Consider the following 15,174-nt stretch of genomic DNA (forward strand, 5'->3'; position numbering starts at 1 on the left):
TACCCGCTTAAAGCCTACTTTCCCTTCACTGTCGTTAAACCCCAATTCCTTGGGTTAATCATCCCCGCTGCTTTCTACTATATGGTGAAGCCCTTTACAGAAAAGTATCAAGTGGTCAGCCGTTCATTCCTCCTCTCCGCACGCAACGCACAGCGTGTTTATCCCGTGGCACCTGACTGCATATATCAGTCCGCAAAACTCCCGTCTTGGCCTCAAACAACAAAGAGCTCCTATAATTATCATAGATCTTTTCTTTGGAAATTTCCTGTTTAAAGATCCTGCATGTTCCCAGTGCCGATTTCGTCAGCATCCCTGTTTTCCACATGGCTCTGTCTGTTTCTTTAATCTTTTTCTTAACCTATAATTGCTGATTTGCCCTACTACTGTGTGCAGATATTGGCTTGTCACTTTTCTTGTTCGCTTAACTGCTTAAATTCTTGCGCCTTGTGGTGGCAGCCAAGAGAACTTGAGAGGCTTGTCCCGTATTCCTTGTAAGCAGTTAAGAAACAGATATCTTGACCACCGTGGAAGAGTGGACCTGACGTAACTAAAGAAGCAACAGGTCTAATAAGGCGGAGGTAAGCGCTCACAAGAGATTTGAACCGTAATCTGATGCACACAACTTTTCATCGGGTACAGGCTGATGCCACAACTTTTTCTCTTTAAGCTGATGTGGGCAGGAGCAGAGAGGTCGCGCTGCCACTTCCAATTTGATACTGCGAGATTTGAGTCATATAATTGCATTTCGGGCAGATGGCAACAATTTAGCGCGGAATAATTCACATGCTTCGCACGCCGCTCGATAGGTGGCAGCTTCTGTATTGTTTGCGTGGCATAAACGATGACTGACAGTCTACTGCAGAAGCCGTGTGTAATGAGTCTCGTGTGCGTCATTCTGTCGCGACTGCAATGTGTATAATTATATATGCAACTATTTTAAATTAGTTGCCGTCCTTGTGTCTTCGCCCCTGGCCACGAGCGTCACACTAGGTTCAGGAGAGCACAACATGCCGAAGACGGAATCTCGATTCTCACCTGTAGAAGTCGTCGCACGGATGCACGCTGCTGTCCAGGGAGCGCCTCGGGTCTTCGTCCAGATAGAAGCAACCCTGCTGACAGTTTGCCATCCAGCCCGTAAGTACGACGGGCGTCACGAACAGCGTCGCCGACGCGGCCGCGGTGAGGCAGACTACAAACGAGGTGTAGCGGAGCCAACGGCCATCGTGCGAGGCGTCCTCGGGAGGGTACCACTCCGGATCAAGGTCGCCTCTGGTCACCGCGATACGCTGCTTGCGACGCTTCCCGGAGTCCTTGTCCCTGCACTGCTCCGGCACGTGCCGGCCGCCGACATCTTCTCGCACTGAGAAGCGTTCCTGTGAGCCCGCCACTAGAACAGACTCCACAGCACCCGACTGAACTCGTGCTCTCTGAACTTCTGAACTCCTTTGCATCAAATGATAAAAGATTGAGACCACTAGCATTGCTCAAAGCGCATGAAGAAAGAAATTGCAGCAATAGAAACCGCTGCACCAACCATGCACTTCTCTTCTTCTTCCGCGTGTGCTGTCTCGCGGCGCACACGGCGACTTAGGTTGATGTCTACTAGGCTGCGATTTCCGTGCATTAATTCAAAACATGGCAGAGTTGTAGCAGGTTAAACATTTTTCCAGCTGTTGTTATATCGGACAAATTGCTATATTTAAGAAATCACACGGGGAGCCTCAGAACGTATACTCCGGCAGAAATGTCGACATGCTCCAGGTCTCATTGTTGTCCATCAGCCGCAATCAGCCTTTGAGCCGTGTGTCGCATTTCCCGTACCGTTAATATCAATGAGGCCTTTGTTCCTGCGCACGTCCACATCATGTGGCAAACGCCGTATTAGCGGCCTGGGTTGAATATTTCGAACTTGTGCTGAACCGCCTGAGTCTCCTTCAGTTCCTACATGCTCCTCCAGTCCCTGGGCCCCCCTTCTAGTTGTTATACTCGTAAAACACACCTGCTCCGCTTCCGTTATGAGGCATAGGCCAGGTGCTCATTAGTATCACGCCACGTGTAATTCTTAAACGTGACGGCAAGATAGGACGAATGGAGTGGAGACATAAGGAACGCTGGCATTAGCGTTCGGAAGTTGATTTATGCAGGAGTATGCTTTCCTCTCGTTAACTTTTTGAGCATCTCCTTGCGTCCAAGGTTTCTGGACGCGTATTGCTCTTTTCTTCTTTAAAGCATGGATATCCTGAAACGTTGATTGTCTCCGTGGAGTAGGCCGGCTTCCGAACTACAAACTATTTTAAATATGGCTTCAATGAGAGCGCACAAAGCATAAAGTTCTATGACAAGCGAGTCCGGATTGTCCCAAATGTAGTCACGATTGGAAGCGCTCAGCGTGTGTCGGGCTAGCTGTTGCTGTAGTAACGTTTGTTTCTACATGAGCAATGCGTCCATATCTCCTGTACACGTTCCTGCAATCAACCTTAGATGTTGGTTTATTATTTAGCACGGATTTTAGATGTCTTATATTTTCGTTAACGTCGTGAGCGTTCACTGAGGTAATTGTGTCCTGTTCTTTGTTTTAATTCTCTGCTCACTGATTAAGGCATAAGAGCTCATTATGGTCAAAAGTCTTTCCGCCTCTGGCTGTTCATTAACACCAGTCAGTGCGTACAACTCTGCATATTCTCATAAACTCCGGACGAGAGTAATTTTGAAACAGGCATGACGGTGCGCACTGCGTTCCTGTTTCTTATTTCGAGCGCCGCCCGTCTTCGCCTTGCCAGGGCGCGGAATCGAGCCTCATATACTCGCTGTTGAAGCACCTAACGCGCAAGACTTCGGTTGATATCCCTACAGGTTCCTTAGAACATAGATGATAAGCCTTTGACACATTGTCAGACATGCAAATTGTCAATCTTTGCAAGACGTACGACTTCGTGATAAATGCTGCGCAGCTGCTTCACAAGTTGTAATATGTGATTTTAAGAGATGTGCGAGTAGTACTTTCTATAAACCAAATTAAATGCGCATAGTGCAGCTCTGCTACCGCGTGCGTAAGATAGCAATGATTTGGCTAAAATTGCGCCAAATACGAATCAAAAATTTTGTGGAACTTTATTTGTTATTGCGAGTAGTCAATGAAAAATTACGAAAAACAGCGAAGCGCTGGTTTCGCAGTTATTGCTGTTGTTTTTAAAAGACGCAACACTGATCTCCTTGTGCGAGACCGCAGCACGAAGTCGTTGTATTCAATTTTTCATTCTCATGTTGCACTTATAAAAACAGTAACTTTAGTTGGCGGTAACGGAATACAATAAACCAGCGCTACATCTCGGTGCATGAGACGAGCGGCAGCTTCATATTAGGCATCGCCTCCGAGGTGAGGCTTTGTTTCCTGAAACTGGCTGGGTCCTGCCGAGTCGTCCAATCTCTGAGGCAATGTGTGATGATATCGTACGCCGCCACGCGAATAGACCGCACCGCTACGCTGAACCCTCCATTCAGTGACTCTACATCCGCGCGTACCAATGGCAGCAGCAAGGTACGCAGCCTGTATTGTCCTAGCTTTCGGAAAAGTCGTGGTATAAAAATACGGCAGGCCTGATTCCAACTTCGTGGCAGTAATTCGAAAACCACTGGAAACTTGAGGACATATCCGGATCTTTTGCGAGTGCTTTCAACATTGACCCTTTTATTCGTTCGAAGTGTCGCATAGGAAGATAGTTGATTCGGTATTCGAAATTGACGAATATTCGCACACCCCTAGTGATATTAATTTTTGAGCCTGACTCAGAGGCACGCTGAAAGGTGAGTCTCTCTGATTGTCGTGGTGCTGTGGACAGTATCGAAGATACATGTATCTTCAATACTCTCTTTAGATGTATTTGTGAATCGGTATTAGGCGTTGCTTGCCAAAAATGAAAGTATCGGAGTATCGGCATCAAAAATGTACTTTTAGTTTAACGCAAATTTAAGCTATACCCCATATTAAAAAAAATATTTCTATAAATTTAAGGCTGCTGTGAGTCGCACATTGTGCCAGCGGCACTCACAGACAGTAGCACACTGGAAAGAGGAAATAATAAGGTACTAGCGACGCTAACGCCGCTGGCCCGTTCATTCGTTCTTCTTCCTTCCTTTGTTGTTTGGCAGAAAGAGGGCGCACACGTTGCGCTTCTGCCCACTTGATGACAGAAGAGACGACGGGACGGGCTCACCGGCATGTAGAAACAACACGCTTCGCCCCTATTTAAAATCTCGGCGGTAGCCAACAGAAAAGGATAACTGTCGACTTCGTACTCAGAAGTTACAGAAAAATTTCGTTGCGCACACGACGAAACAAACACAGGAAAGAGTAGGACAGAAGACCAGGAAAGCTATGCACCAACTCGCCCAGCAAGAAGTTCTACAATACAGAAAGTTTGTTGTTGAGGTTGTAAGCATGACAAATATTACGCTCTTTACCACACGTTAGTCAATCGGGATCAGCGAAGGGTCATCAGCTAACGCATTCCTTTCATTAGGAGGAGCAGGCTGCAACAAGCCGTTCTTTGAAGAAGCGCTAGTGAAAGTTAAGTTTCTTAACTCCACCTCAACCATCCTCGTACCTACGTGGCTGTGCTCGAGCGAAATTCGCTGATAAAAGGCACTTTCATAAAAGAAAACATACCAACGTGGCCATGTGCGCCTGTAGAGACGCTGTCTTGAATCGCTTGACTGGGGTTATCAAAGCTGTTTTTTTTTACTTGAAATTTATTGCCATTTTCTTGCCTCTTGCTTCTATTCAAGTTTTTAAAAATAATGGTCAACGTCTATGTGTCCTAAACAATTTCCTTGTGAAATGACCGTTCGGCATTGCAAAAGAACGGAGCTTGCAGTTTTCAGTTGAGGGAAGAGAAAGTCAATGGTTAAATACTGTAATAACAAATGAAGAACACCACCAACAGATTCAAGTTTATTCATTTAGACAATCGCTCAGAGACCGGTTCGAATAATGAATATTAGCTTTAAAAGAAATTTATAGGACGGTTGCCGCTGGTTAGTGCGAATTTCAGCGACAGCTGTCCAGGTAGTTATACGTTATGGTATGTTAAGGTAGACAGTATGAGAGCTGCCTCTCACCTGTATAGTTATTGGGCAATATTTTTAGTTTTCGCACACGTAGCCGTTTTTCGTCTCCATCTTTTCTACTGCCCTCCGGTCAAGAAGCGTACCGCCGCCTTTGATCCTCTCCTCGGCTGGTGGGTTTCGCAGCAGCTCCCTCCGATAGACCGTGCTGCATTCCTCCTTCCTCGGTACCACCCTTACTCCTCTTTTCGCGTTAATCACGTTCCTTATGGTTACCCTGGTACGCCTTCCAACACTGTCGCCGTACCCTCATTCCACGGCAACCTTCCTTCTCCTTTCAGGGCAACTGCTCACCGGTTTCCCCTTCTCCATACCCTCGTCCTTCCAGGGTAACCTTCCTCCGGTTGAGGACTCCTCAACTCTCCTCCTTCCATAACCGCCCTATGGATGGTTCCTGTGGCAAGCACCAATAGGAAGCTTACGCATCTCTCCGCACACATCATACATTCCTCCTTCCTCCTTCGACCACCCTCCAAGTGGCTACCATGGCAACGCATCCACGGGTTACTTCGACGACTACTACAGACAACGACATCGACATGCTATAATGATGAAAAACAGCGAAAACTAGACGGAACACACAAGAGAAAGAAGACACCACGAGCGCTTTTGCTTTGTTTTTATTTTTTGATTGTAATTTTTTTACGATTACCCACGAAATTACTCAAACTTCTCCTTTCTACGACACACTACTAAGATGCGAAACAAAGCAACTAGTTCTTAACAGCTCTGGGTGTAAAAGAATTTGGTAGGCTCTTTATTGAAGTATAGTTTCAACGTCCCAGTGGCTTCACTCGAGTGCTAAAGATTTCACAAAACTACATGCGCCGACTGATTGCATGAAGAAATGCTCATGGCCGGATTCTTTTAAACTGTTTCAAACGTGGTGCGCTAAACCTCCATAAACGAAACGAAACATGAAATTTGGAAATCATGCAGTAATTTCTTAATCGACAAACCGTAATCCCAGCTTTATTATTATTGCCGATTTTAGGGATGCATGGAGGTGTCGACGATACAGTATCGAGTATTTGTATCGGAGATTATTTTTGGCTCGTTATCTTGCATCGTTAAAGAAATACTATTTTTGAGTGTATCGGCTATCTGTATCGATAATAATTTTTTTCCCTGTGTAGTGCCCATGGTTTCTCTCAAGCTGCATTTTCGTCCGCTTTTTCTTATCCATGTGAATTTAGTTTTCATTTTGCGACTAACCGTTGGGGCCATCTTCGCGGTAGTACTCTTCAAGTGAAATATGTGTTCGCCAGTAAATGAATGTTTCCCGCCTCTACCTGTCTATGATGATAAATAGTCAGCATAAATCTTATGCCGCAGCTGTTGCATTGCTGCGAACATTTATGCCAACAGTATGAGTGGTGTATTAGATTATAAAGGGTCAAAGCTTATCATAGGGCACACCTCTATTAACGCGAGAGCGTTAATAATCCCGTTCCACGGAATATACGGCGTTCAAGAAAAACAGGTAACCAATCTTGCCACCTATGTCACGTGACCGTGTGACGTTATCAGAACCATCCAACCATGGCAGTTGTGAGATATATTACATAACCTCACCCCTGGCTGTCTTTAAAACTGCCACGTGCCTTGGATGTGGCGCATCTCTTAACCACTGCATCTGTGCATTATTATCCGTATGAGGATTGCCCGTCCTCTATTCATATAGGGTAGAGAGTGACACACTCAGAAATACAGACATGTCTGCAAAACATGTGCGGCAGAAGTACTTTCGCGGAAGCGGTCTCTAATGGTATAGCACTGTTATCTTAAAGTTAGCTGTACTCAGCATGTAAAGTTAGCTGTACTCTTAAAGTTAGCATAGCTTGAAGATAGCATTTATGATTGGACTAGGACCCGAAGTAAGACCTTATAACGCACGCACATCCCCATTAATTGTGTTTAATTCCTCAGGTCATTCGAAGCTATATCTGGCCCGTTAGTCAGCAGCGACTGTCATTAGATGCATTTAGCATAGAGCGTAACGCTACCGCTTGCCGAGTACAGCGGCCCGCCACAACCCACGCGCTGATTGGTCACGACACGCAAGGAATGCGCGCTGTTGACGGGAACATTGCGCCCACTGGCACACCCGGGGCGATCTGCACATACGCAGTACAGGCTCGCGGTACGCGGTAGTGATCGCGGTATGCCCTATGCTAAATGTATCTTTTATTGCACCACACAGCACTTCGCTCGAAAGCTCTAGAGAGGTTTGTGGACGACTATACAAGACTGCTATGGGGCGACATAGTGTACGTATGACCTCTTAAGCAAGTGTATCAATACCAGATTCCCTGCCTAGGCTTGTCCATAAGCGAATCTACGGTCAATGCCATTGTTGCTTATTTTATAACCAATGGATTAGGCGTGTATCCGTAAGCGTTTGAAAATATTTACAACTTGCGTTCTTATATTGTTGTCGACCAGCCTTAAAAGCCATTTGCAGAGGTAGCCGGTGCTTATTTTATCCGCTGAGGGAATTTACTCAGGTGAAGGAATGTAGTCTTTCGAGATATCCTTTGAGCAGAACATCATTTATCGAGATAAATGATGCGGGGAAAATATTCATACTACGCATATTTCTTAGCCAAGGGTACTCTACAAGAACAGAAGCACCAACGAGAACATGAATGCGAATTTGCCAAATCAAATCCAAACACTACACCATATCCTTCCACGCCAGACATCCTTTTCCTGGGTTGGGAATTCCTCCGCTGTCGCAACACCCTCTTGCTCGCATGGTAACCACCTTCTTGATGGTTCCCTTAGTGACCACCCATTGGTTTCATTTTACTTCCATCACTTTATAACGTATTGCTTCAAGGTAAGCACAATCCGAATGGTTCCCATCGTAACGCACTCACTGGTTACGCCGACGACAACGACATACTAATACCACAACTGCTGCTACCACTACTACTACTACTACTACTACAACTGCTACTACTACTACCACCACTACTACTACTACTACTACTACTACTACTACTACTACTACTACTACTACTACTACTACTACTACTACTACTACTGCTACTACTACTACTACTGATAACACCACTGATAAGACTGAAATCCCAGAGACTTGCGCTTAAGACCTGTCGCTGCAAGAGGAAACGTAAAACAAACCCTCAGAAGGTGTCACATGAAGTTAACATGCTTCCACCTATCTAATTTAACGTTCTATTGCGCTCGCACTGTATACAGCGACCTTGACAGGCTGCATCTGGTGCAGAATTGGTGACAAAGAACAGCAAAGGCCTATTCTAAGTGTCGGCACAATAGCCCCCAGAATCGTTTGCAAGTGGATAATAACACAAATTCTGAATTTTCATTACGCCTCGATACTCAGCTATGTTAACTGAAATTGTAAATTATGTGATTTATTGTCCCAGAGGGACACATGGGCTATGATGGACGAGGTAGTTCAGGCCTTCCTAATAACTTTGATCACCTCAGGAACTGTCGCTGACATTGCACATCATACGCGCGTTTTCGTATCCCGGCCACATCAAAGTGAGGCTGCCGGAGCCAGAAGGGTCGTGGTGCCTGATAACGCTGGTGAGTTCAAATGTAACCTTTCTGCACGAGGGCGCATCCTTGGACTCCTAAGTCGCCCAGCATTTCGCTGTTCCAGGGTTCCGGAAATATTTTCGAGTGCTTGTGCTTACTAGGGCGCATTGCTTTTCACTGGAATATCCATTCCTTTCCAACGCTTCCTCCAACTGATTTCTCTAGTTTACTTTCTTTGTAACCTGAGGCCTAACAGAGCAAACAACGAACCTCCGTTTCCACCACATAATGTTTGTCCATACGTGGTACCACAGCAGTAGCGAAGCACTGCACCTATGTAACTACAGCATGTATGTGTAGAAAAGTACTAATAAAAGGGGTGGTGACATCATTATAGTGAGGGGGAGAATTTTCAAATTGCGCTCTTCTGGCTGATTTTACAAAATTCGGCAGAGAGAGTTGAAATTTCTTACATGTGGGGATGGGAAGCTCTATATTGTCACGGAACCAAGGGATGGGACGCCGTTCACCAGCAATGTTCCCATAAAATCCCTCAGGGTGCGCGTGCAAAGCGCCAGCTCCTTGTCTGTTGGTGCTACCTGGGGCCACCTTGTGGCATTTTTCTCCCCTCCCGAAAACATCAATGAATATATTCGGGCGCAACTTGGTAACTGAAGAGGTTAAAGGGCAGCCACAAACGAATGGGCAAAATTACAGGAGTGAAATGGGCTCCGTGCGATAAAAAACGAGCTGCACAAGTTCTGTAAGTTAGTGGTTGAAATAGGGTTTCATACGGAGTACGTGCACTACATCAGGCTGGGGTCGACGGCGCGCACTCTGCGCAGAATTGTAGGGGAGAAGTTCATAAGTCACATCTGTGATGCGGCGCACCACTCTCTAGGAGCCAAAGTAGAGGCATAGAAGTTTCCCCAACAAGCCTGGGCGCCGGACTGGGGACCACATCAACACTTAGTCGTCCGATTCCTGCACAACGTGTCGGTGTCGCTGGTTATAGTGGCGTGCATCTGTCTCCCGTTGCCGCCTCACGTGCGTGCGGACGAGTTGGCGGGCTTCCTCCAAGAGTTGGTCAAATTCCTCAGCGTTTGGCGTCAGCGCCCGGTTTTCGGCAGCACATGGAAACATGGCATCAGCCATATCGCGCCCATAAACGAGGTGAAATTGCATAAAGTGCGTGTTTTTTGAACGTCCGTATTGTAAGTGAAAGTCATGTATGAGAGGATCTCGTCCTAAGTCTTAGGCTTGACGTCTATTTACATTCGTTTTCTTGAGTCGCTATATTGAGATCTATAGTTTTGTTTAGTTGAGTCGCTCGGTGAGCCCATTTGACTGCGCATGGTGGTCAGAAGTCTTGCGATGGCTCGTGTGACTCAACTTGAATCCGCCATGGATGAACTGTCCTGTGAAAGCCGTTCTTTGATCGGTGGTTAGGTATGATGGTGCGCCGTGCCGTAAAGCAATGTCGTGCATGAAGAACTGCGAGATTTCAGACGATGTCTAACGCGTTACAGCCTTAGCTTCTAGATCTATAGCGTGCCGGATAGTCTGCCGCGACAATGGTCTGCTTATTTCCTGGCGCTGATACAGGAAATGGGCTCAGCAGATCTATGCCGACTGGGTCAAAGGGTGTGCGAGGCAGTGCGACCGGTTGGAGCAATCTGCCGCTCTTGGGTGGAGGTGACTTGCGGCGCTGGCAATCACTGCAACCACGGACGTAGCAGCGGATACTGGCAGCAAGTTTTAACCAATTATAGGCATTGCGCAATCGAGGGAGGGTGCGTGTATATCTCAAGTGACCAGAGGTGAGCTCGTCTTGAGAGGAAAAAAGTATGACGGCACGGACGTCTGATGACACGACGAGGAGGTAGGCGTGGTCATTGTGGCTCGAGTTTTTGTTGGACAGGATACAATTGCGCATGCAGAAGGATTAGAGGTTCAGGGGAAACTCTCGCGGTACGGTAGCAGTGCGGCCCTCTAAATGGTCCAAGAAATATTGTAAGTTCATGTAAGGTGGCTACCTCGCTATTACGTCGGTATCACTAACCACTCCAAGGAAACGACTGTCGTCACCCGTGCCATCATCAGTTAGCTCGACCGGTGCACGAGAGAGCGTGTCCGCTTCTTCGTGCTTGTGCCCAGATTTGTACGCGATTTTGTAATCTGATTCTTGGAGGCGGAGGCTCCACCTTGCTAGGCGGCCTGATGGGCCCTGCAAATTGGCCAGCCAGCTCAAAGAATGGTGGTCTGTCACGACTTTGAAATGGCGGCCATAATGGTAAGATCAAAATTTCATCGTGGACCAGAAAACCGCGAGACATTACTTTTCCGCAGTAGAGCGGTTGATTGCGGCGTGAGACAAAACGCGACTCGCACAAGCAATCACACGTAACGCGCAATCTTGGTGTTGCACAAGAATAGCACACAGGCCGATGTTGCTGGCGTCGAAGTGGACCTGCAGGAACTGCTGCACCTGCTCTCTTGTAACCGCCTCCGTCACAAACTCAGTAACGGTACAGGGGGATCGGGGGAGGGGGGGTGCGCACGAGGCTAGCGAAACGCTATTCTTTATCCCCGCGCATTAATTGGCGTAAATTTTAGCTTCCGATCTGGCTGGGTCAGCTCGCCGGTAGAACCGCGTCATGTCTTCAACGTACAAGGCGACCGTCTCGTTGCGCATCTGAATCTGGTACTGCAGAGTGCGTTTAGTTCATTCCCGTTGATCCGCGCTGGTGCATGGCTCGATGCAGGCAACGGCGGAACTCACGCCTTCATGCCAAAACTTATTCGTTGTTCTCGTACCTCGTACGAGCGCCGTCTTCCATGCTGAAGAATACTTTCTCCAGCTTCGCGGACTCGTCCCACTCATCGAGCTAGGTGACCCGTTCAGAGGTGCAATACAGCAAGTCTGCAACACAATACAAGTCAGCTGATGTGCACAAAATTTTTCTTTTTCCAAATGGTGGCACCTAGGAAATTTCAATATAGCGGCTGGTCGCAGCCTTGACCTGCTCCTAGATCATACGATAGTTTTATATCATACCATAGCGACGTTACAGTGGCATTTTGAGCCCTATGCATGGCGGCACCGCCAGGCTGTCACGTGAATGGTCACGTGGTGCGGAGCACCTGCTGACGGCGTCGCGCCGTGGATGATCACGTGGTTCATCACGCGGTTGTCACGTAACCAAGTTCTACTCGGCCAGCTGTAGCTATGCCGTCACTCCAGGTTTAACCAGAGCTAAACCGCCAGCATTTGTTTAATTTTAATTACAGCATCGCCTACACTGACCAGTGCCACAGGGATAAGCTTTGCAACGTTCCTACAGAAAGACTTTAGCGGCACGTCTTCAGCCGGCAAACTTGCGAACCAGGTTACCAGACCGGTGCCCGTGAAAGACTTAGCCTTGGTCGTAATCCTACAGAGGCATGAAGCCTATATCCAAAAGAAAAAACCTGGCGAAATCCCCCACTCGCGAAACGGCCTCACCTGCAGTTGACGACAGGCCAGAAGACGAAGAGCGAGGCAGTGGATCATGAGCTATGGGCGCGTTTATGGGCGCGTATGGCCGAGGCTTCAGAGCGTGGCGCTGATCTCGCATGCGAAAAATCCACGAAAGATCCACAGAAAAGAAACCTAGGACACATGTGGGCCACCACGGTCACGTGTCCTTGCGGCGTCTTTACAACATGCTTTACGGATTGTGAGAAGACAGCACACCTAGACAGGGGGTAGTTAAATTAATGATTGCCCGCTCGGGAACACCAACCCCTGGCTCACATGGCTCACAGGTGGCAGCACACACCATCGCAAGGCAGTAGCACATCGCTTAACCGCCACACTACTGTGCCAGGAGTGGTATGAGGGCTCCCTGGAGGGGGAGGAGGAAAAAATTTTATTAGAAAAATGTGATCTCGTCCTTTTGTATGGAGCCCTAAGTCCAGGGCTCCATGTGCCAGCGTGATCATGCGTGCCCGCCAGACAAGCTGTCGCTGGTTCGTTGGTTTTGCAGGTTCGTGCCGGTCAGAGCAGTCTCAAGAATCTCTCAGTCCATGGCACCGTTTGCCACCTCAATTGTCTCGGCACGCTCGATGAGCCAGCGTTGGTCGGTCGGCCACATGCTTTGCAGGCATCTTCGGTCGGCGAGTGATGTCGTTCAAAGGGCTTACCGTCCGCAGCGGCTCGCGGAGATCCGTTTAAAGCCCGAAGATTTAGTTTTATGGTAACTTGCCGTATACTGTTCAACAGCAACTAAGGCTATAAGGAACACCGTAGGGAAGGGCTGCAGATAATTTCAATCAACTGCGGTTCTTTAACGCGCATACAAAGCAAAATGTCGCAGCCTTGAACCGCGATCGAAATGCGACTTCCCAGGCCGGAATGCAATTAGCGTCTATAGGATGTCCAGCTGAGCACTACGCCACTACGGCGGCTGTAAGGACCAACGTTTGTTGACTGCGCCGTTGCAACAGTGACGGAGCACGAACAAGACAGTTGTTGTTATTCATATACAGTTATTTAGAAAGCCTTGCTATAATACGGCACTTTCTTCGTAGTCTTCTCTTCTACCTGCGTCATCTACTTAAACTTCTTTGCTCAGCGCAAAATTTCAAACAAGTAACGTACCACTATGGTTTCCTTTATGGAGGTTTAACATCCTAAAGTGATTCAGGCTATGAGGGGCGCCGTAGTGAAGGGCTCCGGAAATTTCGACCACCTTATGTTTTTTAACGTCCTCTGACATCGCAAAGCACACGGGCTTCTAGAATTTCGCCTCCGTCGCAATTCGAACAGCGTTCCCGGGATCGAACCCGTTTTTTTCGTGTCCGCTATAACCACTGCCGTCGGTATAGCTACAGCTATAACCACTGCCACTGCGACGGATCGTTCGTTTAACTGTGGATTAGCAGATTTTCATAGAAATGAAAGTCGATACAGTGCAAACGGAGTGAACCGATACTACGTAAATACAAAAGTAGGTTAAACTATTTTTGTGAGGGTATTGATGTTTGCGTAATCAGAACGTCACAGCTAATAGCCTTTAGTTTCTCGATTACCACAGTATTCAGGTTGGCAGGCTGGCGGCCATACACGATAGCTGTGGACGCATGATGCCTTCATTATATTCGAGATTGACAAAATTCAGAGACCTGAAAATTTTCGCAAAATTGCGATTATTCTTTCTACACTGGTGTCACAAAATACAGCGCGCATTCGCAAGGCTGGAAGGGAGTAATCTGGCTAATGCGCACCATAGAGTATTCTAGAACTGTGGAGAAGGAAACCCCGGAGAGCGCCAAACCTTCTGTGTTGCTGCCCTTTTCCCTTTGCTCGGCCACGTGCCGCCAAAAGAAACACGCCGTGCGCGCTGTCGACGAATGGTTTGGCTTGTTTTATGGGGGTTTAACGTCACAAAATGACTCAGGCTATGAGGGACGCCGTAGTGAGGAGCTCAGGAAATTTCGACCACCTGGGGTTCTTAAGCGTGCACTGACATCGCACAGTACATTCGCCTCTAGAATTCCGCCTTCATCAAAATTCGACCACCGAGGCTGTGATCGAACCCCGTCTTTCGGGTCAGGAGCCAAATACCATAACCACTGAGCCACCACAGCGGCCCGCTGTCAACGAATCGAGAAGGTTGGATTAAATGCTGCTCATTACCGACGGAGACGGCGTAGCCATAAGCGTGCTAAGTGATGACCTCTCCACTGCGATCGCGCGCTGGCGGCGGCGGGTCGGTAGAAAGATCTAGAACTTTCTGGAAAACGTTCTCCACGCCTGGCGAATGGGGACTCGTGCCTGGTGCGAGAATGAGCACTAAATTGTGCAGTTAATATTGTGTGAGCGTGCGCGCCTGCCTTGGTGAGAAGAACGAACAGACGCAGAGCGTGCCTTTATACGGATGAAGGGCGTTGAGTGCTGCATGCCAGCCAGTGCCGCCGTTTCAGCTTCAGAGAAGACTCCCGCACGACTCCCGGGTATAAACTCACTCTCCTCGCCACAGACCCTCGATGCAGCGCGCATCTGTCTCCGGGAAGAATCCGTCGTGATCCTTCGGTCGTCGGACTGTCGCAGTGCGCGGTGAACTAATTGTGCTGTTTTGTTTCTTTCTTAGTGCAATTCCGGTGTAAGGCTCTTGCGGTATTGTACTCTCTCTCGAGTGTTGCTTTTCATAAGTTGCATTGTACTGTTAAGCACCTTTTATAAGTCTGTACAAGTGACTATAAATTACTCTGTATCGTCTCTTTTCTGTATAAACTTTGCTTTGTTTGAGAACCTTTGGCTCGACCTCGTTCTATGACTTTAGACCAGCGAAAGCTGGCCACCAAACGACCAACCCCTTGTCTATTGGTAGCTAGAATCTGGCTGAGCTTGCCACGCAAAGTCGAGGGCACTTCCTTTGAGATCAGACCGAGACCACTACCGCCACACGTTTTGAGGGTGTCTGCGAGCGCAGGCATAAGTGCACGAAAGGGGAGAACTGGTTGGGATTGTAAATT

General features: G+C 47.8%; 1 protein-coding gene across 1 annotated transcript in view; it reads right to left on the reverse strand.

The window, feature by feature from the left end:
* Positions 1 to 1,481, reverse strand: part of LOC144103389 (uncharacterized) — a 107,886-nt gene extending 106,405 nt beyond the window's left edge. Inside the window, exon 1 of the mRNA XM_077636121.1 lies at positions 1,036 to 1,481. Within this exon, the coding sequence (XP_077492247.1) occupies positions 1,036 to 1,481 (446 nt within the window). The remainder of the gene's footprint in view (positions 1 to 1,035) is intronic.
* Between the last annotated feature and the right edge of the window lie 13,693 nt (positions 1,482 to 15,174).

The sequence above is a fragment of the Amblyomma americanum genome, chromosome 9 (genome assembly GCF_052857255.1).
Source record: "Amblyomma americanum isolate KBUSLIRL-KWMA chromosome 9, ASM5285725v1, whole genome shotgun sequence".
NCBI lineage: Eukaryota > Metazoa > Arthropoda > Arachnida > Ixodida > Ixodidae > Amblyomma > Amblyomma americanum.